Below are 26,063 nucleotides of genomic sequence, written 5' to 3' on the forward strand. Positions count from 1 at the left end.
AAGTGAAGTAAATTTACCTTTATTCTTAATAAATAAATTATTACATGTCTGCCCATTCCCACCAATCTTCACTCTCCATTCCCCATTTTGAATACCAAAAGAATTTAATCCAATATGCTCTATTATGATGATAATTGTAAACAAGTAACTTTATTTCTCTTTGCTTTAGTTTCATCTGTAAAATGAGTATAAAAACATATTAATAAGTTTATGTATATGAAGGACTTATATGAATTCCCTGCACAACAATTCTTTATTAAGTACTAGTTCTTCTTATTGTTACTTTTATTTTATTGGTTCTAAAATTTTTATCGGGCTTGGCTGATAACAACCCAGACATAGAACAAAAATATTCTGGTATTAACAAAACAATAGCACTTAATATGCCAGGGCACTTTACATGTATCAACTCATTAATTCTCATAACTTCATGAGGTTGGTAATATTATTAACCGCCTTTTACAGACACAATACCTAGCGTAATGAGAGTAATGAAGTAATGAGATTCATAAACATGCTCAAGTCAGCCAGTGAGCAGCAGAACAGATTCTAATTCAAGCAGCAAGCTCTTAACTACTAAGCATTACGACCTCTCCTCAATGACTAGCAATAACCTTTTTAAAACCATTGAGTGATTTCCATTTTCTTCTTTATGCTATTTTGTATTTTTCAATCTTTTTTTATAATATATATTATTTTTAGAATCAGGATGTATTTCAATATAAGTATTTGTAAAAAGAATGATTAGCAAAATTACTGGCAACTGAATACTGTGGATGATAATTTCCCAATATTATTTATTTTAGATTATCATTCTCAGATACACTAAGTGGTTCTGTAAAATACTGTTATGTATGACATCGGTAGCCTATCTTTAAAAAAAAGTACTTTTGATTGTGGTGACAAACACTGTTTCATAAAATTTAACAATAATTATTCTGACTAAGGCCATTATTAAGGGGCTATATTTATTTTTGTTTTTCTTAAAAACAACCACTTCCATCCACTGTTCAATTACAGAATGAGTTAGGAACTAACAGTAAAGGTGCATCACTTTATGTAATAGACACCACATAAAACTGTATTTTTAAAATCAAAAGCTATCTTGAATACAGGAGGATATTTTGGAAATTGGAAGGCTATGTCAATGAACATTCTAAAAACGAGAATTTGTACGCTTCCTTGAATTGAATTCATTTAGTAAACAGACCTAGATTTTTCTACATAGGGTTTATAGACAGGTTATTAATTTAATATGGAGATTGGCAAAAGACAGATTATTGGGGTAAAAAAAAAAAAAAACAAAAACAGGCTGGATGTACTGTCATCTACCTCTTCTTTACATGACTTCCTCTTCTTACTAAGACTCTTGCTTTCATCGGTTGTTGGATAAAACGACTTTCAATTTCTGAACTTTTAATTGGCCATGATGAGTAAATACTACAAAAAGATCATTTTTTGAACTGATATCAAAGCATTCCCAGAATATCTAGACAGGATGACATTGCAATATGAAAGTATCACAATGCCATATTTACAAGAGTCAAAAGGAAAACCCCATCCTTAAAAAAATCTTACAGTATGCTGGGTATTATTTATGTCAAACCTACCTTATTCATAGCTGAAAAAAATTATTCAATGGTATGGGTATTTAAGTAGAAGCAGTATTCAGACAAAACAGATACTTAAGAATGCCTAGGATCCCTAAGAATGACTGGCTTGAACTACTCAGTCAACTTAGACTCTATGGTTAAACACTTTGCCATCAAGTACATTAAAACCACTGACTGGAACAGGACTTTTAGATTATCCAGATGTATTTAATCTTTTTATTTCTCTGCGCATCTATGTAGATCTACTTAATTCACTTGTTCCACTCTGAAGGACATAAATCAGGCATGATTTCATTTAAATTAGGATAAATCTTAAGAAACTATAATGATCATTGCATTAAGCACTACAGTGAATGTATAAATTACAATTAAATACACCTAAAGCAGCACAGAATAATCTTATTCATAAAGCACTAAATTGTTAAACAAAAGAATCAAGTTTTGTTTCAATAATAACTAAGGTGTCCTCCAAGGAAAATGCTGGGGGTTGGGTCAGACAGTACTAGTAGAGCCCAGAAAAAATGGGTGACTTTTAGAAGAGACTGAGCACAACCTCTTGGTAGTAGGGCTTGTCATTTGTACCTATCACCTTTAATCTTTCTAGTTCGTATTTTTGGACTTTCCTATCCAATTCTACGTCTCAGTCCTTTCTTTTGGTCTTTAGATCTCTACTCAAAATTCTAGGACTCCCTGATCAATCTGAATCAAGTCTCACACTACCATCAACCCCTACCCTAAGCCTGCTATCCTCATCATCCTTTTAAAGCCTGCCAGTTCCTGAGCATGTACTTGTATATAAAAATGGCCTCAATAAATATGTATACATAAACTGTACCAACAGCCATCTCCCAAATGGTGATGTGCAGTCTATCTGGGGGTGTGGGGAGGGGTGGTACTACCAGAAATACAGATTCCTAGGCTACACACCAGACCTCTAGAAGTAGAACCTTGGATTTTTTTTTTTTTTTTTAAATAAACCTCCCATTCAGATGTGAAGGCAGTTTGGGGGACCTCACAGATGGCAACACTGTCTTCTAGGATACTTATACCCTCACTCAATCCCCTAACATAAAAAGTAATTTTAAAACAAATTTTATATCCTCTTCCCTCGGAGATGACTTGTCTAAGAAAAAATGAAAAATTATCTTCTTTTAGAAGAACACACACATAGATAAATGTTATTAGCAAAATACTGTTAAAAAAAAAAAACTCATCACATTAGGGCTGTTTTCACTTAAATGGAAGCTGAGTTCTGAGCTCATTTAATCACTGCACTATTTCCCAAGGAACAACAAAAAATAGTGAAAAGAAGTCCTAGGGAGAAACAGTTCAGTTATTTAAAGGTGTGTGGGTAGTTCTGGGATATCTGTGGAAAGACAACTTACATTTTATTATATTTCACTGATTCTTAAAATTTACTTGTCTGTTTTTTTTAACATCTCTGAAGTCAGAATATGCCATAAAATTGATAGCACCTTAAAATGAAACGCAATATTCTTCCTTTTTAGTGGAAATAAAACAACTGTGTTCCTACAACCAGAGACTGGTATCTCAGGTTTGATAAAATCCTGGAAACACTGATTCTTCTATTGTCATCAAAGGCAGGTCCTCTAAAAACTCCAGGCAGGAAACAATTTGCTACTCTAGTTTGATTCACATGGTACATGAAAGGAATGAATATATTTTTACTTTATTTATTTATTTATTTATTTTATATTTTATTTTTCTTTAAAAATAAATCCATAATTATTAATTGAAGTTACCACCTCTTTCCCTCTCCCTCCAAGCTAGTCAGTCTTACATGAATAACCGAAAACCAAGACCCAATGGAAAACATACTCAGAGTGACCTGTACGTAGTCAGCATTTTCTGGGCCTCATTTATAAACCAACGAGTAGATGAGCACCAAGGCAACTTTCAGCTCTTGAAGTCTAAGACCCTAAAACCTTAATTATTTAATTATTAATATTGAGCTTGGTGCAAAGTTTCTCATTTCCTCTTCTCTTCCTGCCCCTACTCTGTAGCTGAAAATTAGCAGGTCGTAAGAAGTGGTCAACAGGTTTATTTTGTTTGTCAAACTGTGATATAAAAGGAAGAATGAAGCTTTAAAACAGCAAAGTAGATCCTTGGGGAATAAGATGTTGAAAATCCATCAGTACTTTAGAGAGTACACCTTACAGGATGACCTTAAACTACTTTTTGTTACTCAAATACTATGACCTTTTCATAATCATCATCTGCTATGAATACTTCCCCCGAAATAGGCAGATTATCACTATGACTTCTAAGACCTATTCTGATGTTTTTTTTTTTTAACCACCTCACATTGCTATTATGAAAGAAGAAAGGAGGGAGGAGGAAAGGGAGGGAGGAGGAAGAAAGTTAAAAGTGAAGTCTGTTTAGTGTGTGCCCCTAAGAAGCTCCACAGTGGTCATGATTCATCTTTACAGCCCTAGTGCTTGGCAAAATGCCTCACACAAAGGATTTCTGAAGTGGTAATATTCAAGTACAGACAGTATATAGTGAATCCTCATTTATGATAGGTCAAATGATAATATTTAGCTTAGAGTTCCTAAGCTGAACTCCCTAAAAAATAATTTGTTAGCACAATTTAAAAGCTCGCTTATTAATTTTACTCTAACACTTGCTTAAAGGAAGTCCTCATAAAACAAAATGGTTGTTTCCTCAAAATTTTAGATGATAATTTTTAAAACAGAGTAAAGTAGGCATATAATAGGCATCTAAACTTTTGTTGCTTCTTGGCCTTACTTTCATTAGGGGGGAAAAATAGGATGGGATGGGTGGCAGGGGAAGGAACAAGGCTCAGTAGATTTCCGATAAAACAGGTAAGTAGGTAGACAATTTTTAAAAACTCTGTACTGAATCTTACAGAGTAATTTCACTGCTTTTAAAGGTCAGGTATAGCTTTTGCTGGAAACAGATGAAAGGATCCCAACCTAAGAAGCCAAATATAAAATGTGTAGTTTTGAGATTTGCAGTTCTGCTCTAACAATGGAATTCATAGACAGACCTCAACATGCTTTCCATAAAGCATCACCACGTCCACATAATTCCTCATCATTCTGCTGAACTATGGAAAGTAAGTTGCTGGCTGCCTGATGATCAGTTATATTAAGTACATTAATTATTCAGGAAGCTCAAAACTACAAAAGTAAAATAAAAAGGGCACCAGAAAGAAAGCAATGATAATAACCTCCTTCCGTCTCTGGTGAAAACTGCCTGTGTTGCTTAAATAATGTAGAATCTTTTTTTAACACTATAAACATATTTGGTATCTCAAAAACAAACAAACACCCCCCTCCACCCAAAAAAACAGTAACAAAAAAATTAAGCACAGAACCTCGGCAGCTTTTACATTTCTGAGATGTCAAGCTAGTTTACAGTTTTATAAATTCTCAGATTTAGACAAATTCACTCTAAAAACTAAAATATTTTGAAACAAGTATCACTACTTCCTAGTTATCTGTGTTGCTTTATTAGTACAGAAGACTGACTATATCTTAATTGTAGATGGCATTAAATTTTACTTGAGTTGATGAAAAAAGAACTAGCAATGCTGGGTATATCTAATATTATAAAGACAATAAAACCCTGTGATAAAGAATACTATGCAAATGTAACTGTTGGCATGATGTGATTGGTAACTGGTTTCTGTCTTCTGGTCAAGCTTACATTCTTAAGTAGGGGACACTAAAATTCTTATTTTCTGTGGAGGGAAGAAATGAACAAAAGGCAACCCATCTGGAGGAAGAGGGAGTTAGAAGGTGAGTCCTTGTGGTCCCAGTATTCTCTTAGCTTGATCTCCCTGGACTACGTTGATGATACAAGCACCATTAATTACAAGATTCGTGTAAAAGTTTCTGTTTTCCCAGATGTTACAACCAACTCCAAGACCTGGAGTAATCCATATATTTAAATGAAAAGAAACTGTCCCAATCAGTCAGTGCCATTCAGGGACGTTCTGAGTGACATGGCAGGAACTCTTACTAGCAGCATGCACCAACCTGCCTGGTCACGTCATCAACCTCACAACTCTCAATGTCACACGATGGAATTTTTGGACACCACTTATTATTTTATGGCGTGGTTTTATTCTACCACTCCCCATTAAGACTTGACATTCATACTCATAACTGGGTGTCTCCACAGTCCCCTTGTTCCTGTGCTCTGGAACATCCATGCCTCTTCTGAAATAAGACATTTTGGGGGTTGGTTAGTTGTCAAGATTTAGAAAATCTATTCTTTTTCAAAGAGAGTGATCATTACACAAGACAACCAATATTTTTGTGGAACACATTCATAAACCTGTGCAGGAGCAACAAAAGTATAATACATTCACAATAAAAAAAAAGTCCATGTGTCTCTATGCTATATTCCCCACCCTCCAAAGAGTCACTTAAAAAATGAATTCCCTGAAATGTATCGCTATCTCCCATCACTCAGATATCTGTTTAAACAGCAGCCCAACTTACCCGGACGAGCGCATCATCTATGATATGGTCACGTCTGACTTTGAGTCTCAAATATGGATTCAACTGCTGTCCTTGAACTAAGCTGTAGAGGACAGTGATTCTTCGTTCACTGTACATGCGAATTCTATTGTCATAATATAATCCCAAATTCTTTGTGACAGCATTCAATATAAAGGGACATGTCATAAAGGAGAATTTGTTCTCTGTTTCTACTTTGAAAAAAGTATAATCTTTATCCATTTCTAGAACATCATTCAGTGGTTCATTAATAAACTCTTCAAAAGGGATAAGTGGTTTTCGACAATCCAGAGTTTTAACACCAAGTTCAGTTTCCAGTGGGTCCACTCGAGGACCTTTCTTGTTCCTTCTTTCTTCTCCCAAAAGCTCCTGAAGTGTCAATTCACTGGACTCAGGAATGGGCTCTTCGTCATCTTCTTCGTTGTGATTTGTGTCCACTTCCCCTCCCACTACATTTGCATAGTAAACCATTTTCAAGCACTTGGAAGCAGCAACAATTGCATCATCATCATTCACGAGATTTCGATTGTTAAAATCAGTGCTTATGACTTTGTATGTGATAAGCTGCTGAAACGTCTCCATCATTCTCCGAATCTGGTCTGCATTGTACTTAGACCACAGTCTAACCAGTTTTCCTTGGGCTGCAAGGGGCAGCTTACTCATTGCTTTGCAAAACAATGGCAAAGCCATTTCCAGATACTCAGGACTGTGGAGATTTCTATTCTCCATTACAATGATGAATAAATTCAGATAATTAGGATCTCGGGAGTATACATTGTGATATGTCAAGTCACATTCCACATTAGGTGACAAATATACAAGTGCATTGAGAAAGGCAGTTTCTATTTTTTCATTAGAGAGCAATCTGGTGTAGACCCTCCTAATGGCCTCAATATCCACAGACACATCTTCAGGGCCTAATTTTTGTAAGTTATTGTCTCCTTGCGAGCTGTCACTTATCCTCGAGGAAGATGCTTCTGAATCTTCTTCCATAGCCGCAGCGGAACATGCAGCCTTTTCCTTCTCATCTTCATCTTTATCTTCATCCTTTGCTTGAAGAGATTTCAGTTCTTCCTTGGTGTGTTGTTTGACTTTCCGAAAGCTCTGTACCAATGCTTCAGCACTAGAAAACACTCTTCCAATAACACGAATTAAAGGGGAATAATCCTCTCTCTCTCTACATAATTCAAGAATTTCATATACCGTCTCTTCTGTTAGGTAAGTCACATCTAGAAAATGGGGGAAAAAGAGAACATTTATTTTCATAATATATGTATGTTTGCTTTCTTTTAGTAAGTTCTAGTGAAAAATAAGATAGTCAAACATTTTGCACTCAATACCGTTTATGATTTACAACCCTGTAAAACTATCTAATCTTAGGTTCAGCCAACAAAATATGCTTACCCATTTTTTTATGAACTACTCCATAGTAACAGCTTTACTCATCCTTTTATATCCTTTCATTAATACACAGCTTTTAATGAGCTCAAACTCTTTTTATAATCATGGTATATATTAACATGCAGCTTTAATTGTAAATATGAAACCAAGCTATCATGTGCTGACTTATCACAATAAATACCTCTTATAATCTCGCTTTAAGCAAAAACATTACTATTCCTCTGAGAGGTTTCTTCCTCATTTCACTACTCTGTTTTCAAATGACTAGGAAGGCAAAGTTTTAAGAAAGGTTTCTTGAGAGTCCTCTTTTGGAAACAGTTCTTGTCCTAAAATCAGACTAGTTCTTTTTGAGTTTTCCTTTTTAGCTTTTTCTAGGGTGGCCACTCTGGCTGAGAGGAATTAATGTACCATTTCCCATAAGCTCTGAAGTTGACAGACACTGCCATCTGCAGCCAAGTATCAGGTTGGAATAAACTTTACATAGTGACAGGAAATAGTTACAGAGCAATAAAAAATAAGAGTGGGAAGGAGGAAACTTACAAGCAGACAAGTGAAAAACACCACACTACGCAGGCACCAAAGCCCATCTCCTCTCCTTCCAGGGCACGGAATTAGATACATTCCCCCCATCTTTCCTAGCTTTTTGAGACATGTGGTACTTCCAGGCCAAGGCTTTTCTCCTTCTGGCTAATGGGATGATGTTCCCAGGATGATTCTGAAAACCGTACGTTGAAGATGACAGTACCTCTCTGAATGACTGCATGAACCGGAACTTTCTGCCAGTCCACAATATTATGCTGTTAGATGAGCTAGAAATAAATTCCCACTGTTTTTAATAAGCTAGTGTTCTTTCTGGTGCCTACTCAACACTGCAGTCTACCTGATCCTTACTAGTACAGAAGCCTTTCACTTTCCCATCTCGCCTCAGAGTCTCTTAAACACAAGTAATGACCATCTCCCCACAAGCTGAAATATTACCGTTTTTTTTCAGCTTGCAGTATTTAAATCCATGGGAGTTTTATTATGATTTTCTATCATATCCATTCTTCCCCATAAAGAAATAACACCATAAAAGGGAAAAATGACAGGAGGCAACGAAAGGCCAGACTGAATACCAATTTATTACATATTTTCAGAGTTATAATAATGTTGCTGAAATTCTAATGAAATCACAGAAGAAACAAAGAAAAAGAGAATACTTCAAGGATTTTTTGAGGTTAAAAATCTCTGGAACCGTGGATTATTGCAGGGGTGAAAGTCTGTTGCAGTTTGCTGGGATCCATCTTACTTCCCTCCCATGTGTCTTTAAATATCGCAGTTGAGCCCTCCCTTTGCCATTATTCTCTTTCAGACAAAACCAGGCAAACCCATGGCTCTCATTCTCTTTAACAACAAAATTTAAATCTATACATATACTACCTTGAGACGAATACACAGTAAGGTCAAGAGGTTATGGAATGACATGGAATGAAATACGTTAGAAAAAGAAAGAAAAACTGCATCTTTCTCTTACAACTTTCTTGCCGAAATATAGAAAATATAAGAACACACACAAAAATGAATTTTAACATGCTGCTTTCTTAAACCCCAAGTTTTCATTTTACTCAAATTTTATTTTATTTCGCGCAGGTTAATCTGAGCTTTCATGATCTTTGATTTCTTTCAAAGAAGGCAGTGAGTATAGCCACTGAAGTGGAAAACAATGTAAAATATTCAAAGAGTAGTAAATTTCAGTGCTTGGGGACATCATACAACAGACAATTCGTAGACTTAACAGCTCACACATAAAACTCTCTGGCACTTACCATGTGTTTCAATGAAAAAAAAGAAAAAAAACCTAACAATTTTAAAATTAAAACTAGGTTAGCTACAATGCACTCCCTTCTCATGATCTATTATTAAAACAAAAACAAAAACAAAAATTCTCACCCCATTCTCTCACTTATTATCTGAAATAAGCTTATATAATTTCACCTACCAAAGCTAAGAAATATACCTCAATGACACTATTTTTTCTGTTATGACCTCCACGAATATCAGATGACTGGGATAAAATAAAATGTTTCAACAGTTAACAATTTATTGCATACAATAAACAGCATACATGACTGTATTTTAAATGAAAATACAGAAATAAAAATATTTCAATCCTATAGTCAAATAACTTAAAAGGAGTAAGTGAAGATACCCTTTAAACAGTAGATATTCAAATTTCACTTTACAACTCAACCCTAATAGCTAAGGGAAGGATAAATGCTCTGGGCAGAGAAAATTCAAAAATCTGAAAGCTCCATGTATTTGTGCATTGTGTATTTTTTGTGATCCCTAACGACTATCAAGCATGTCTGGCATTACTCAAAGCACTCAAATGTTTGACAGGTGAGACTAACCAATGACGCAAAGGGTATGAAACCTCTAATGACCAACAACAGGATCTCATTCTCAGCTAAAAGGGAGAGGGCTATGTTCAATGCTGGGTAATAGCCCAGAGAGTTCTGTGTCCTGCGATACTACATACCAGTTTAGTTTACATAGATATGGTAACTTAAATCTTCTAACTCCAAAAGAAGTGCTATAATCATTCTGTATCTAAAATGTGATCTTCTGAAATGGCTCTCTTCCCTCCAGCAGCCCTCTAATATATCTGGGCAGACACTTGAGGCTGGCTAACTCCACATCTATTCACCACCTTTACCCTGACATGTCACTATGATAGAAACTGCAAGAACTAAATACTAGGATTCCAATCCTCACTTGCACTTGGGGGATGGCATGTGACACAGGTCTGACAGTGACCTAAGAGGAAGCCTACTGGTGGAATTCTGAGGGTTTGTATTCCTCATAAATAAAGGCAAACATGACTAGCTCGTATTCTGAGTAGGAAAAAAAAAACACTTAATTTTTATTAGTAGATATTCAAGAAGTTAACTAATTTCATCATTTTCAAATTACCCAAGCAAAGACCATATAGGTCTCTGCAAATCATAAAACTGTACTTCAATTAAAAAAAAATTTACTAATATTTCAAGCCCACTTTATTTTACAGGCCAGTAAAAACTATCAAACTATTAGAAGAAAAAAATGTGGCATCCCATATAAAAAGTTTCTGTCATTTTGAATAAACTATTCAGATATGTCAGTTTACAGGAAAGAGAACAAATGATACATTTTGTCTAATAAAATTATATTGGTCAAACAATATTACTGACAGAAGTTTTAATCTATCTCTTTAATCAAAAGAGTAACAACCTTGTCATCAAATACTTAAGCAGAGGCTAATTTTAGAGTCATGTAGATAAATCCTATCTTCATTGTGACAAATGGACCCTTGTACTGTACAACATACAAAATTTCTTAACACAACTCCTACTTCTACTTTAATATATTTCCTTAAGAGTAAAACACATCATAAAATACAAGCGATCAATGAATGAACAGCTTCTAACAGTTGAACCACAAAAATAATAAATTTTACCATACCACAAATCTGATCTTTGGTCCTTGCTACCAGACTATCAACATCCTCTTTTACGGGCCATAACTCTTTTAAGAACACACCCTCAGGTTTTTTCTATTAAGGATATATAAGCATCTTCTGCTAAACATCAGTAATCTCTTCCTGAAAGTGTGAAACTGTTAATTGGAAGCATTTTCCCCATTATTTTAGATGGAAAAAAATTATACCTTTTTACATGACAATATTAAAAAAAAAACAACAAAAAACAAGCCCTATCAAGCTCTATCTAATTTCTTAAAGTGTATCCAATACATAGTAAATATCTATTATAAATAATTATCCAGTTAGGAAACAGAGCACCCTGCTTCCTAATCATCAAATCATGAAGTTGTTAACAAAGAATTATCATCTTAGTGGGTAAGATTCTAGACCTTCTGTTGACATGTCATCCTCTTCAGAACATCTTCAAGTGATTGTGACCTTCTACTAATTCTGTATAAAATGTACCAATACTTAATCCTCACAGTGTTTTGTTTAAAATGTTAAACTGAATTTTTCAGACATAAATACAACTTGTTAAAAAAATTTAGAAATATAAATATTCATAACATTTGAGTATCAATAAGAGGTGTTCTACTGAGAAAAACAAGAAATGAGACATTTTTGTATGATACACCTGTATATTCTGTGATATATGTGTACCTGAAAAATACTCAATCTATAAAAGTTTACACTTAAATAGAGCTTGGGGCAGACTATTCAATACCTACGAAACTTTGTACTAGAGCTAACAAATATATAACCCTCAAAATAAAAAAGTACTAGTGCACTTAATACATTCTTAATTCCCAACAGAAATATACTATAATAAATACATAATGTTGCAGGAAAAAAGGTGTGTTGTGGGTGGGAGGTAGCATATTGGAAGAAAGCATGAGGAACTGTTAAATTACACAGACTTGAGCTAGTACGCAGAGACTAAGGATACAACCATTCAGTAAGCATCTCTAAGATGAAGCACATAGCCAAAAGATGGGTACATCCATCCTGTGCTACAACCATCCCCAACAGCTTGCTGCATTCAACTGTGCCAGCACATCCTACATTCACAGTAACTGGTGCTCTGTGGTGCACACTTGTTGGGGAAATGTGTATAATGGAGTCTATGCAACTTCCACATTATACATATGGACAATGTTCACCTTTTATCCACAGTATGTGAGCTAATTCGTGAAATAGAAATACCCGCATTGATGTAATAAGGTTGTATAAAGTTATGAAAACATCTTTATTGTGGAAACAGAGTAGAAGCTATTAACACAATTCCATTTCATTAATTAATTTAAACTTGATTCAAATGATATTACTGAAAATTTTAGAGGTATTCTCTAACATGTATGTCCTAAACAAAAAGCTTCCTCTTTTAAAATACAATTACCTCTCGTAGGGCTGGTCAGTCATTCAGAAATTCAATTACCTTTGTTTCTAATACTGACTTACCATCACTGAGAGAAAGCAAGCAAGCCTGGAGTTGATTTTTAAAAAGTTTTAACAATTTTAGAATACAGGATCATTTAGAAAACAAAATAAGGCTTGGGTGAAACTACCACGGTTAGGTGATGATTCTTGGCAATATGAGTGTGCCGAACGCCTGGGAGACTCAGGTAAGCGGGACACGCGAAGAATATATTAGAATGAAGAACTGAATTACTTCTCAGATAACTATTACAAAATGTTGCCTTGCCTTCAGAAATAGAAAAAGATCACCGATTCCTCTTTCAGGTTCTTTCACCGCTAAGTGCTTAGGTTCCAAAGTGCATGCCAGATATTTAGTTCAGCTCTTCAATAACTTAAATAGACTTTGTAGCCTAGTTTAGGTGATTAACTACCACTTAATACATTTTTTCTTAGTGGAAAATATTTAAGAGTTCCAATCCATCCATTAACAAAGGAACTTTTGGGAATATAACCTGCTTCTATATAAGTACTGCGTGCTAACCGATTGCGCCACTGGAGTGCCTATAACCTGCTTCTAATTAGGGACCATTCAAACAGTAAAATATAGTTAAATCATTAACTCAATTATTAGTTGTCTTTTACCATAATAAAAAATCATCTCCACTACACTATCTTGTCCTAAGGTCAAAAAGGCAAAACAAGCAAACAAACAAAAACAAACCTCACACATTTTTTTTTAAAGCTCCAATTTTTTTCAATCAGAAATTCTCAATTAAAAATAGAACATCTTACCTTTAAAATCATCTCTTGCTCCTTGTCCTTCTTTCTTGTTCATTTTTATGTCAGAGCAGTTGTTAGGGGCACCTTTAGAGTTTTCAAGGTAAGCTGAGCTTGCTCCTTTCTTGGAGGGATGAGGATCACAGAGTTTTGCATTAATCTTATAAAGCTCGAGGGCTTTAATAGCTGCTGCATTGTTATCCATACGAAGAAAAGTTGGACAGGAAGCACAAAACTCATTCGTGCAGGCCTCATTTCCACAGCCCTCAGTTAACTGGTGGTAGTAGCGTTCTATTAGATGCTTTGCAGCTGCTCGCTTCCTGTACCAAACATCATCAAACAGTAAGCACAGTGATTAGTGCAGCTCTCAGGTACAAAGCTCAACAGATCATCAGCAAAGCCAAAGTTAGCCAAGCACTGAAGTAATAAACTTGCATATTAATATGAGGTGTAGAAAACAGAGATACACCATTTACACAGAAGTTTTAACTAGGGAGATATTTGATTGTTATTTCCTAAGATGCCATGATAAAGAATACTGATGCCCGTCAAAATAGTTTGTTTTAATAGAACATGCTTTCCTTTAGTTTTAAAGGGGGGGAGGTTGTTGATGTGCTTAAACTGTTTAGCACAACAGCTACAAATCCCAAGTTTTATGGCTGAGTATTAGTATCTTACCACTTTAAAAATTAACATTAAGAAAATGAAAGTCTATTTAAATATCAATTCAGCTTTCCTTTACACAATTACCATTTTGTTTCAACAGTCTGTAAATACTTGATCTACAGTTAATACAGAACTTGTATGGGGAACAAAAAGTCTTCATCCCCCAACTGTCTACTATATGGGAGATCTAAAAAGAAACGTATTAATAAAATATCCAAAGTTTGTGTTATACCACAAGAAACTGGCTCCGAAAAGACAATCTTGAACCCAAAAGCGTCATTAAACTTCCTCATTAATATCAAGTCACAGGAACACAGAATACTCTAAACTCCCTTTAGAGCAAAATTTTATATTCTTACTTTGTGAATTTAAAGTATGTGGATTAATGCTCCATTATGGCTGGTCCAGCAGAGCTAGCCAGCAAGGACACTGAAGAAGGGATCATTTCACGAAGCAAGAAGCTGGACTACATGATCTATCTCTATGTTTATTCGGCTCTTAGTATCTGTACTTCTACTACTGAAGATATGAGATCACTGTAAGTAGTCTACTGGACCCAAAGAAACATAATTCATAGCTATTCCTTTTGGTTCCAAATACACATACAGGAATAAAAACTACAAATAATCAGAACTATTTAAAAAATAATTTACCTAATTTAATTCTCCATATATTCCTACAAGTATCTCACAAACATGTAGGACTAAATGGCAACTGGCATTAGTTTACATCTTGTCAACTGTGAGATACATCTTGTTAATCATGAGAAACTAAACAAGACAACAAATAAGGGACACACTAATCAGTCTAATTTTGTCTCAAAAGTAGGACTTTGTTTCTAAACTATCAAAGTAAGTGATAAAGAGTAATAACTCAAACACATTCAATTCACTGTGGTGCTGTTTTTCAAATGTTCCATGCAAATTTACCACTCACTGCATGCAAATAGAGAAAAAAGAAAATCCCACAAAACGCACTTAAAAATTGCATGAACATGACTTGATATATCTTATAAACAATTCAATGCCTGAAAATTAAAACGTATTATTTCAGATATGTCACTGTGCAAAGTACTAAAGTGACAACATGTAAAGAAAGAGAAATATAAAATCTAGAAGATTTATACCATATGTTGCTATTCCTCTTCCAAAATGCAGTAACTTTCCCTAGTGAGAATGTAAATAGGTATGAATTTCCTTTATGGAGGAAAATTATGAACACGTATCAAAAGTCTTAAAAATGAAACAGAGGATGAACCATACAAATCAAAGATGCCGTTTTGGGGAGATAATATGACAATTTTGTAAAAATGTTCTGTTTCTATAAAATCTGGAAAAAACTGACATGCCCAACAACAGGAGATTAAATGAACTGATAACCATTCACACAATGGAATAACTAAAAATTATCAAGCTCTGAATGTAGCAGACATCATTAATTGATCTTTTAATTGTAAGTCAGTTACAATGTAGTAAGTGTAGTTAGAAGCCGTTTTTATTTCAAAGTGTTAGTAGTCATTTTCTCTGAATAATGTGATTAAATAGGTTTTTAAAATTATTCTATCACTTTGCTTCTGATTTATTTTTCTATAATACATGACTTATATATTAAAATTAAGGAATATGAAAGAGGAAAATGTTAGTGGTTTTAAAACTTCATACACGTGATTTGAATAGCCTCAAGGTTACTAAACTGTCCTTATGATTTTTCAAAAATTAATTTTAAGAACCGAAATACTAAAACAGTCTAGCTGTTTTTCTTAATGTCAGGTTTTGTCCTAAAAACACCACCAAACAAACAAAACCAAAAAATTGCAGTCATATACATAATGCTTCTGGCATGTAATGCATAAAGAAGCGTGAACAGGAAAAACAGGACAAGACCAAGAAATCAAAGACCCGCTTTAAGCCTCAAAGCAGCTGTACAGTCTGAACCAGCAATTTCCCAGGGCTCAGCTTCCCATCTTGAAGCCTCCGTTCAGTTCTAAGTCTGCAACAAGGAGGTGAACAAGGAAGGAACTAGCATTTGCTGAATGTCTGGTAACACAGTGGACACATCTAGGCACTTTGACACAGGTCATCTCCTTTGAGTCCGATGACTTTGAGGATTATTCTTCACACAGCCCAAAAAGGAGACAGAACTGAGAGTCAAATCACATATCCAAGGTCACACAAAGGAAAGTAAGGAACTAGGGTAAGAGTAGGAGTCCAGAGAAGACCTCTGGACTCTGGTTTCAGAGTCTAAGTCGTTTCCATGACATTGTCTTACAGAAGGTGATACATTTCAAAATAATTCTTAACAAGGGTAGTACGAAAAAACTTCATGGAAAAAGTCCCATAAATAACGTGTATTGAGGAACAGGTAGCACTATACTCTGCAAAGTTAATACATCTATAATTTGTTGAGGACCTATGTGCTAGGCACTTTACAGACATTCTCACTTTGGAAGGTGGTAAACCCTTCTAACGATTACAAGTTAAAAGCTCACATTCTGAGGCCAGACTGCCCAAGTTCACATGCTGGTTCTGCCACGTAGTAACTATGTGACCTTGGATGAGTTTACTTAAATCTCCCTGTGTCTGTTTCCTCATCTTAAAAATGATGGTATATGTAAGAATGATTATGGCTGTGAGAGAGTTAAATGAGTTTTTATGTATATACACACACACACAGACACACACACACACACACACACACACACACACAGTGCTTAGGACATAGGATGACACACAGTAAGCACGATGTGTTAGCCAGTATCATTATTGTTACAACTGTTATTACCATCCTCACAAGTCTATGAATTAGCTGCATTAATCCTCACTCTGCTGATGCTCAGAGCAGTCACATAACAAATCAGACATCTAGTTAGAGAGTTGAACCCAAGTTTGACTCCAAAACTTGGGCTTTTAATACCACTGAGGGTACATTTAATATAAGAGTAAGCCCTCTATTTGATCTGCTTCTCTGCACCAAGACTTAGATGTAGTAGCTAGACTGCTGAGACAGGACTGAAAGGAAGCCATTGCCAGAACCTCCATGTTACCAGTGCAATCACCCACGACCAGCAGTTTTCTTCTTTCCAATGACACCTTGGATTACCTGCGTACAATTCTGTATCCCCATCTAATTTAGAGCATATAAAAAAGCCTCTAAGTTGGGAATGTGTACACTAATAATGACATTCTAGTAAATGACTGGTACAAAATTAACCCCTATACACTAAAAGCTGCCAAATCATAGCTCATGGATCAAATCTAGCAAGGAAGCTGTTTTTTATAGCTTGCAAGCTAAGAATGATTTTTGCAATTTTAAATAGTTGAAAGAGTCTGTAAAAGAACAGTATTTGTGACACATAAAAATTTCACGAGACTTAAATTTCAGTGTCCACAAAGTCTTATTAGAACATAGCCAAGTCCATTCACTTACATACTGTCTACTGCTGTTTTCACACTACAACAGCAGAGTTGAGTAGTTTAACAGACGGTACAGCCTGCAGAGCCTAAAATAAATACCACCTGGCCTTTACAGAAAAAACATCCCAACTCTTAATTTAGACTGTGCTTTCTGCCCTCCAGTGACACTTTCATCCAATCACATGGCCTTCTCACTCTTTCTTTTCCCTCAGCAAATCAGTGCAGTAAAATGTATAACTTTCCCCAAGTACGATTTTTTTTAAAAAGAAAGAGGAAAAAAGAAAGGTAAAGAAGGGATGAGGAGGAGAGAAGAAGAAAAGAAAATGAGATAGAAACATGGAAAGAAATGAAGGGAGGCCTTTTCCCTACTGGGTCCCTTTAGTGACACCTTACCTGCCATTCAAAACTATCAGAAGAGGGGCCGTGGCTTACTTTCTATAATTTCCTCACATCTCACTGACTTTGCTTCTATTCAAAAAACAAACCAAATACTTTATAATGTATTATTTTTTTAAAAGGAGGATCTTTCTCTTATCAAGGTCATGTCAAGCGAGACCTTCTAGTGAGAGAACTCTCAATGCCCTTCAGATTACTTACACATTTAAAATAGACAATACTTTCCACTGATTTCTTTTATTTCCATGAATGAATCGCTGAGACAGCCCTACAAATAAATGTTCTATGGGATAAATCAAATATGGAGGGCCAGGGTTACTCTAGAAAACCTGGCAGAAGTCTTTTAAAAAATGGCTTCACCTTAGGGGAAAGTGTACTGACGTCAGCAGTCAACTTGGAAACGTACAGGCAAAAAGACGGACTGATGAAGAGGAGGGCTATGTGATCAAGCAGTGTAAATACAAAAGGCAAAGTCTAGATGACAGGCCCACAGCATCAACTGTCGAAGTCTTCCAGCTTTCCTACATGTTTGGAAGTTTTCAAAATAAAACACTGTGGGGAAAACAGTTTCCACACTGTAACTTCCTAGAGAGTAGATCAGATGACAGAGGAAATGGTTTCAGCCACCAGTGGCAGAAAAAGGAAGATCAATTCAGTATCATCAATGGCACTATTACCACATCTGTTGACTTTAAACCTGTTTTTGGAAGTCTAGTACTTAATTAAAATACAAACAAACAAAACCCTATAATGATAAAAACAAGAGTTATATGCTGACCATACTATAAACAGCAGCTTAATTTGTTCATCAAGGAAACAAATATTAGGAAAGTTTGTTTAATGTTCCTAAACCAATGGCAAACTACTGGAGTTAGAACCACTGAAATGGCTGCCAACAATGTAAGAGATGGAACTTGAAACAGATCTTAAACTGAACTTAACAGGCAGTTGGGAAATCAATAATGAACACAAGAAGGAAGACAAAGAAATAAAAATAGCAACTGTCAGAAAGTGAAGATACATCAGTGAACAATGAGCAAATAAGACTGGAATGACTGGAATTAGAATTAAAAACAATAGAACACAGAAGAAAAAGTAACTGTGACATGCAACATAAAAACAGTAGATGAAGTACCGAATAATAAAAGGAGATAAAAAGGCAAAGATCAAAAGAACATGTGAATGTTAAGTAGAAGGACTTTAACTGAAAATGAAGATGTGAGGAATCAAGGAGCCACAAATAAAACATAAAGGGCCCAAGACTTGTATGATCAGTCTGTGAAGCTTATAATCACTGCCTACCCATCCTGCGGGTAAGCGGAAAGCCTTTGTTTCTTCTAGGATGTTGCCTTTGTAAACACTCCATTCCCCCTCCCCCAAAGTTTTATTTAATGTAAAAAAAATTGTAAGAATGATCAATGGTATATCCTAGATAGTATTAGGCCTTACAGAAATAGATCTCACAAAAAAACAACAACAACAACAAAAAAAAACCCTATGACACAGCTATGTTCAGATTTAAGGTTAGGTCTGTTACAATGCAACTGAGTGAATTATTAGATTATTTCAATTGCGAACTCATTACCATGATCCAATCAACCAGACAATAACTATAAAACAGGAAAGTTTTTGTGAAAACTTTATTTAAATTGATATATTTTACTGTTAGAAATATGTTTACTGTAACAATAACCCAAGTATTCTTTTACTGACCTTTATAATCTCAATGCCCAGGGAGTTTGTTATATAGTGCACACAAAAATTGCAGATCTAAACATTTATATAAAATTATTCACCTTTAAAAAACTTTTTGTTTTTTAGAAATGTCACATTTTAGAGTGAAGTATAATAAACAAAAAACAAAACATAAACACCCACCTCCCTCCAATTAAGAACTGAAAGGGAAAGGAATACAAAGTACACATTAGCATTAATGTAGAGCAACTACCAATTCTCTGTGATGATCTTGAAATATGGTCTTTGATTTTTAATTCTGATTCAAAGATGGTCAAGACAGAACGTATTCCTTGACTAATTACACACTTGAGTGTCTACCATGAACCACGCAACAGACTGTAAATTCTGTGATGAAGAGGCAGCTGGCTGACCAGATTTTACATTCTAGATATTTGGATCACTCTTACAAAATCATCTTTTTTACAGGGTTTAGGAAGCTGAGAAAACTCTGGGGTTGCTAAAAAACTTAAGTTTTAATATATATTGTTGAGAAACACGTTGAGTTCTTTCTGTGTTTGGGTAAGAAAATCCTTAAAACTGATCTTTGAATTTATCTTAAAGATTATTTAATACACATCAGAATTAGCTTTTTATAGGTGATAAGTAAGCCTGTAGGTATATTTCTTCTAGCATATGGATTGTCAAATCACTAAATTTATCTGAACAAAGATTAAAAAGCTAACCCACTAACCAGAAGTAACTTCAGCAAGACGGAAGAACAAGAAGCACCAGAACTCAGTCCCCCACAGAAACACTGACGTACACGTGGTCCCAAAAGCCTTTATGAGGGTATCAAGACCAGTTAGAAAGCTGCAGTACCCCAGGTAAGCTGAAAGCCCAAACCAGCAAGGCACGCGTAAGAAAGCTGTCTCCTGTCAATTGCTTCAGCCTCTCCCCAAATTGGCACAGTTCACAATAGAGATGAGAAGCCCAATTTGCAGCTTCACCCTTGGGAACAAGAGAGAAGAATAATGTCCAACATTTCAGTTTTTTGAGGGAGTTGCCCAAGGTACTAGTTTCTGTCTTGCCTAACTCAAGAGAACTGAAGGAACCAGCATACACTGGATGCCCAAGGGCTACAGAAAACAAAAAACAGTTCCCTGGTTTGCTGTAGCCCCAGAGAACTTTAAGTGCCACAGAAAGACAAAAGAGAGGGCAAAAGACTATAAGCTCTTGAAAAAGAAACCAATAAATCTCTTCAACTGGGAAATTAAAAGCACAAGTGTCCAGACAAACCCTTAAAAGGTTTTAGAGGGACCAGAAATCTCTAGCTAGGTTGAATGATGGTGATCTTCCCCTCTATGAAGCTAGTCCCTAAAGACTGGGAGAGTAGCTGTTTTACAAATGGAAAATCCACAGCAACAAAACAAAGCACATGAAAAACAGGAATCACGACCCAGTCAAAGAACAAAATGAAGTTCTAGAAAATGACCTTAGGGAAACTGAGACCTATGAATTACCTGACAAAAGATTCAACTTAATTGCCTTAAGGAGACTTGACTTACTACAAGAAAACACAGAGAAAACTAGATGAAATCATGGTGCATGAACAGGATGAGAATACCCACAAAGAGAAATATTAAAAAAAGAAGCAAGAACTCTGGAGTTGAAGAATATAATAAGTGAATTGAAAAATTTACAAGAGGGGGTCAATAGGAGTCTTGATCAAGCAGAAAAAAGAACGAATGAACTCAACAGGCGAGTCATTAGAAATTCCTGAGTCAGAGGAAAAAAAGAAAAAAAAAAAAAGGAAAAGTGAAGAGAGCCTAAAAAGATTTATGGGACATCATCAAGCTGACCAGGGTATGCGTTAGGGGAATACGAGCAGAAGAGAGAATGAGGCATATGCAGCTTATTTGAAAACCTAATGGCAACACTTACTTCCCAGATCTGAGGAAGAAACTGAACATCTAATTTTAAGAGGCTCAAAGGACTCCACCTAGGATGAACCCAAAGAGGCCCACACTAAGATGCATTATAATCAAACTGTCCAAAGTCAAAGACAGAAGAGATTCCTGAAAGCAACCAAAAGGGAAACAACTGGCCACGTCGAGGAAACTACCGTTAAACTAAGAGCAGATTTCTCACCAGAAACCTTATAGGCCAGAAAGGAGTGAGGTGACATATTCACAGTGCTGGAAAAAAAAATTACTGCCAACTGAAAACACTATTATCTGGCAAAACTGACTTTAAAAATGAAGGAGAAATAAAGACTTAGCATAAACAAAAGCTGAGATAGTTCACCATCATTGAAACTTCCTTAGAAGAAATGCAAAAAGGAGTCCTATAACTTCAGACGAAAGACGACAGACACCACCACAAAAGCATACAAACATGTACAGCTCCCTGGTAAAGATAAACTTACAGACAAGTACAGAATCCTGTAATACTGTAATGGTGGCGAGTAAGTCACTTTCAATTCACAGGGATTAAAAGATAAAAACATTTTTTAAAAACTCATCTACATGTTGATGGATACAAAATATAAAAAGGTGTGATTTGTCTCATCAATAACATAAAGGAGGGGAGAGATGTAAGGAAGTAAAATCTCTGTAACCGAAATTGTTATCAGTTAAAAATACATCATTACAACTATAAGATTTTATATAATTCCTATGGTAACCACAAAAAAAAAACCTATAGAAAGATGCACAAAAGAATCAACATACCACGACCAAAAAAAAAAAAAAAATCAACAAAACACAGTGGAAGACATCACGGGGGGGGGAGGGGAACAAGGCATATTAAGCCCTTTCCTATCAGTCCTTACTTTAAATATAAATGGATTAAAAGCCCCCAATCAAAAGGCATAGAGTGGCTCAATGGATTTAAAAAAAAAAAAGGCTCAACTATACGCTGTCTATGAGAATTACTTTAGATATAAGGACATAAAACAAGCTGAAAGTGAAAGAATGGAAAAAGACATCCTGTGCAAATGATAACCAAACGAGAACAGGCATAGCCAAGTATGTATCAGAAAAAATAGCCTTTAAGTCAAAAACTGTCGTAAGAAAAAAGCACACATTATATAATAACAAAAGCATCAATTCACCAGAAAGATATTACAATTATAAATATACATGCAGGTAACAGCACAGCACCAAAATATGTTAAGCAAACACTGACAGAACCAAAGGGAGAAATAGTAACATAATTACAGTAGGACATTTCAGTACCTCACTTTCAGTAATGAGTATCTCAATCAGACAGAAAAATCACTTAGGAAACAGAGGACTTGAACATCATACTAGGCCAAACGGACCTAAAAGACAAATAAACGACACCCCACACAACAGCAGAATACAGATTTTTCTCAAAATGTGTATTTTTTTCTTATTCTATTTAAATAGAATATAGGTTTATACGATGCTTTGTGATAGAAAAGTGGACAGGCTCATGTCACTTCTATGCCTGAACACCTTTCATTAGCTTCTATGTCTATCAGAAGAAAACCAAGGGCTTTTCAGCAGTGTCAAGGCCTTTCACTGTATGGTTCTGGCTTTTTGTTTCCAGATACATTTTTCAGCACATCTATTTCCCAATTCTGTATTCCAGTAATACTGAGCTTCCTACGGTTCAGAGGATTTGTTCTTCTGTCTTCCTTGACTCTAGGTCTGAGAAGTTTCTCCTCCTGCCTAGAACGCTGTGATCTCTGTACTTTATACCCAATCATCCTCAAAGATTCAGCTTAGGTATCATTTCTAAGATCACGATGGCTGCTCCCACAGTATCCTGTACCTGCTCTCAGTACACCTTTTTATTACAGCCTATTAACTGCACAGTAAGCTCCCTGAGTCACATGATTTTATAACTTATTTACAGTTATGTTCTCAGAACCCAGCAAATTTCAGAGCCTCAATGAAGATTCTTCAATTTCTCTCCCAATATTATTTAGATAAGAGTGTCAATTAATCTTACCTTTTTCTAGTACTTAACCATGAAAGGAAACAGATGTCAGGATACCTCTCAGTTTCTTAGCTATATCAGAAGCATACAAAAGAATATGCAAAGGCTCAATCTGGAGAACAAGAACATGGTATCAGAACCCGCAGGAGAGGATCTTGAAAAGAGAAGAGCTATCTTTATTTGACTGAAGATATTTGTACCTCTTACTTCAGAATGTATTTTGAGATGTTATTTAATCCTTAAATGCTTTTAAACACATGTAAATATATTTAAGTTGTAAGTCATATAGAAATATTTTCTCCCTCTCCATACAGAAAATAGTATCCAAACTATATCTCAACTTCTAATTGCTGGTTCCACATGTAAGGAGCTGGGAAGTCACTACTCCAATCCAGTAAAACAAGTAAAAAGCTGGAGACTAAAAAATTAACAACTCTTCCTGGATCCCTAAGGGAGGAACATAAGCAAACTGTTGCCTCTAAGGTCGCTGCTTACTGAAGCAGTTTCACAAGCAGGAACCTGTGACAGGATGGAAAAACCCACACTGCACTGACAAATTCTTAGACGCTCAGCATAGGGAAGACTATAGAGTTAAAAACTCTAGGGGCACCCAGTCCTAGGGGAGCCCCCACAATTTTTATGAGACTTACCCCAAGAAAGTTGACCAGGTTCTCACAGCAAGTACTGGGAAAAATCCCCTCATGTTTCCACAGCAGCGAGGGGAAAAGGGAACCACGCTGAGACACACTAGAGTCCTTTGCTCCTCTTGACAAGGCCGTCCTCAGGTGAAACTAGTTTATCAGAGCCTAACCTACTGGCATATTATCCAATGCTTTCTTTCCCCCTTACATGTCACCATCACATCACTGAAGGCCTATTTACATCAATTCCAGCTATTACGTCCAGCTAATTAAGAAAAAATTATGAAGCATTCTAAAAGGCAAAAAGCACTATTATCAAAGACAGAGCAAGCCTAAGAACTAGACATGCCAGGGATATTGTAATTATCAAACCAGCAATTTAAACCACACTGATTAATATACTAAGAGTTTTAATGGATAAAGCAGATAGCATGTAAGAACAGATAAAAATGTGAGCAGAGAGATGGGTATCCTAAGAAAGAACCAAAAAAAAAAAAAAAAAAAAAAAAAAGAGAGAGAGAGAAAGAGATCAAAAAGACTATAATAGAAAGAAAAAAATGTCTTTGATGGGCTTAACAACGAACTGGAAACAACTGAGGAAAGAATCCCTGAATCTGAAGCTGTTATCAACAGAAACATCAAAAACTGAAAAGCAAAGAGAACAAAGACTAACAAACATAGAACTGGCTATCCAAGGACTGAGGGACAACTATAAAAAGTGTAACACACATAATGGAAATACTAGAAAAAGAAAGGACCACCAGAAATATTTGAAACAATGACTGAGAAAATGTCCCCAAATTAATATCAGACTTAAACCACAGATCCAGGAAGCTCAGAAAACACCAAGCAGGATAAATACCCCCTCAAACCCTATACTTAGGCATATCATTTTCAAACTATGGATAATTAAAGATAAAAGAAAAAATTCTAAAAAAAAAAAAAAATACCTCAGGAGGAAAACACCTTGTTTACAGAAGATCAAAAATAAGAAATGTATCTAACTTCTCAGAAACCACAAGGAGTAAAATGAAATACTTAAAGAGCACTGAGGAAAAAAAGAACAGAAAGAAAACCCAGCAACCTAGAATTCTGTATCCTGTGAAATTATTCAAGAGTGAAAGAGAAATACTCATTCAAACAAATAAAACTTGTCAGTAGGCCTGCCTTGTAAGAAATGTTGAAGGTTTTTTAGAGAAGGGAAATGACAAAGATCAGAAACTCAAATTTACATAAAGAAAGGAAGAGCACTAAAAAGGAATAAGTGAGAAGTAAAATAAAAATGTTTACTGTTCTTAATTGAAATAGCAGATAAGTTTGTTCAAAATAACAGCAACTATGTATTTGGTTATGAATACTTACATGTATGTGTACACATGCTTATATATAAGTAAAATGAATGACTGCAGCGGTAGGAGGGAGATACTAGGGTAATCTTGTTATAAACTACTCACACTCCCTGTGACTTGACATAGTCCCTCTGACGTGATACAGATTTATTTGAAAGTGGACTAGGATTAAATATAAATGCAAATTGCAAATTCTATATCCACTGAAAAAAGTTAAAATGTAGGATAACTGATATGCTAACAAAGGAGAAAAAAATGGCATCATATAATATACTCAAGTAAAACCACAAAAGGCAGAAAAAGAATAGAAGAACTAAATAGGAACAAAAAACAAAAGCAACACATAGAAAACAGTAGCAAACATGTTAAATACTAGCCCAACTATATCAATAATCAATTCAAACATCAATGGTCTCAATGCACCTATTAAAAGACAGAGATTGTCAGAGTGGATCAAAAATCTAGATCCAACTATACGTTGTCTACACTCTAAATATAAGTAGAAAAAAAAACATAAATACAAAACAGAAACAGACTCTTAGACACAAAATACAAACTTGTGGTTGCCAAGGGGGCGAGAGGTGGGAAAGGAAAGACTGGGATCTCAAAATGTAGATAAACAAGATTATACTGTATAGCACAGGGAAATATATACAAGATCTTATGGTAGCTCACAGAGAAAAAAATGTGACAATGAATATATATATGTTCATGTATAACTGAAAAATTGCTCTACAC

At 35.3% G+C, this 26,063-nt stretch overlaps 1 protein-coding gene across 6 annotated transcripts in view; it reads right to left on the minus strand.

Moving 5' to 3' along the window:
* The window catches only part of UBE3A (ubiquitin protein ligase E3A), a 78,732-nt gene that overhangs the window by 14,178 nt on the left and 38,491 nt on the right, over positions 1 to 26,063 (minus strand). For all 6 annotated transcript variants that reach the window (XR_004315620.1, XM_032469004.1, XM_032469007.1 and 3 more), the window contains 2 exons: positions 13,233 to 13,537; positions 6,107 to 7,353 (listed from right to left, as the gene is read on the minus strand). Coding sequence is in view for 5 of the 6 variants with exons in the window: in XM_032469004.1 (XP_032324895.1) it covers positions 6,107 to 7,353; positions 13,233 to 13,537 (1,552 nt within the window). In the remaining variant the exon portion in view is untranslated. The remainder of the gene's footprint in view (positions 1 to 6,106; positions 7,354 to 13,232; positions 13,538 to 26,063) is intronic.

This window comes from Camelus ferus, chromosome 27 (genome assembly GCF_009834535.1).
Source record: "Camelus ferus isolate YT-003-E chromosome 27, BCGSAC_Cfer_1.0, whole genome shotgun sequence".
Taxonomy (NCBI): Eukaryota; Metazoa; Chordata; class Mammalia; order Artiodactyla; family Camelidae; genus Camelus; species Camelus ferus.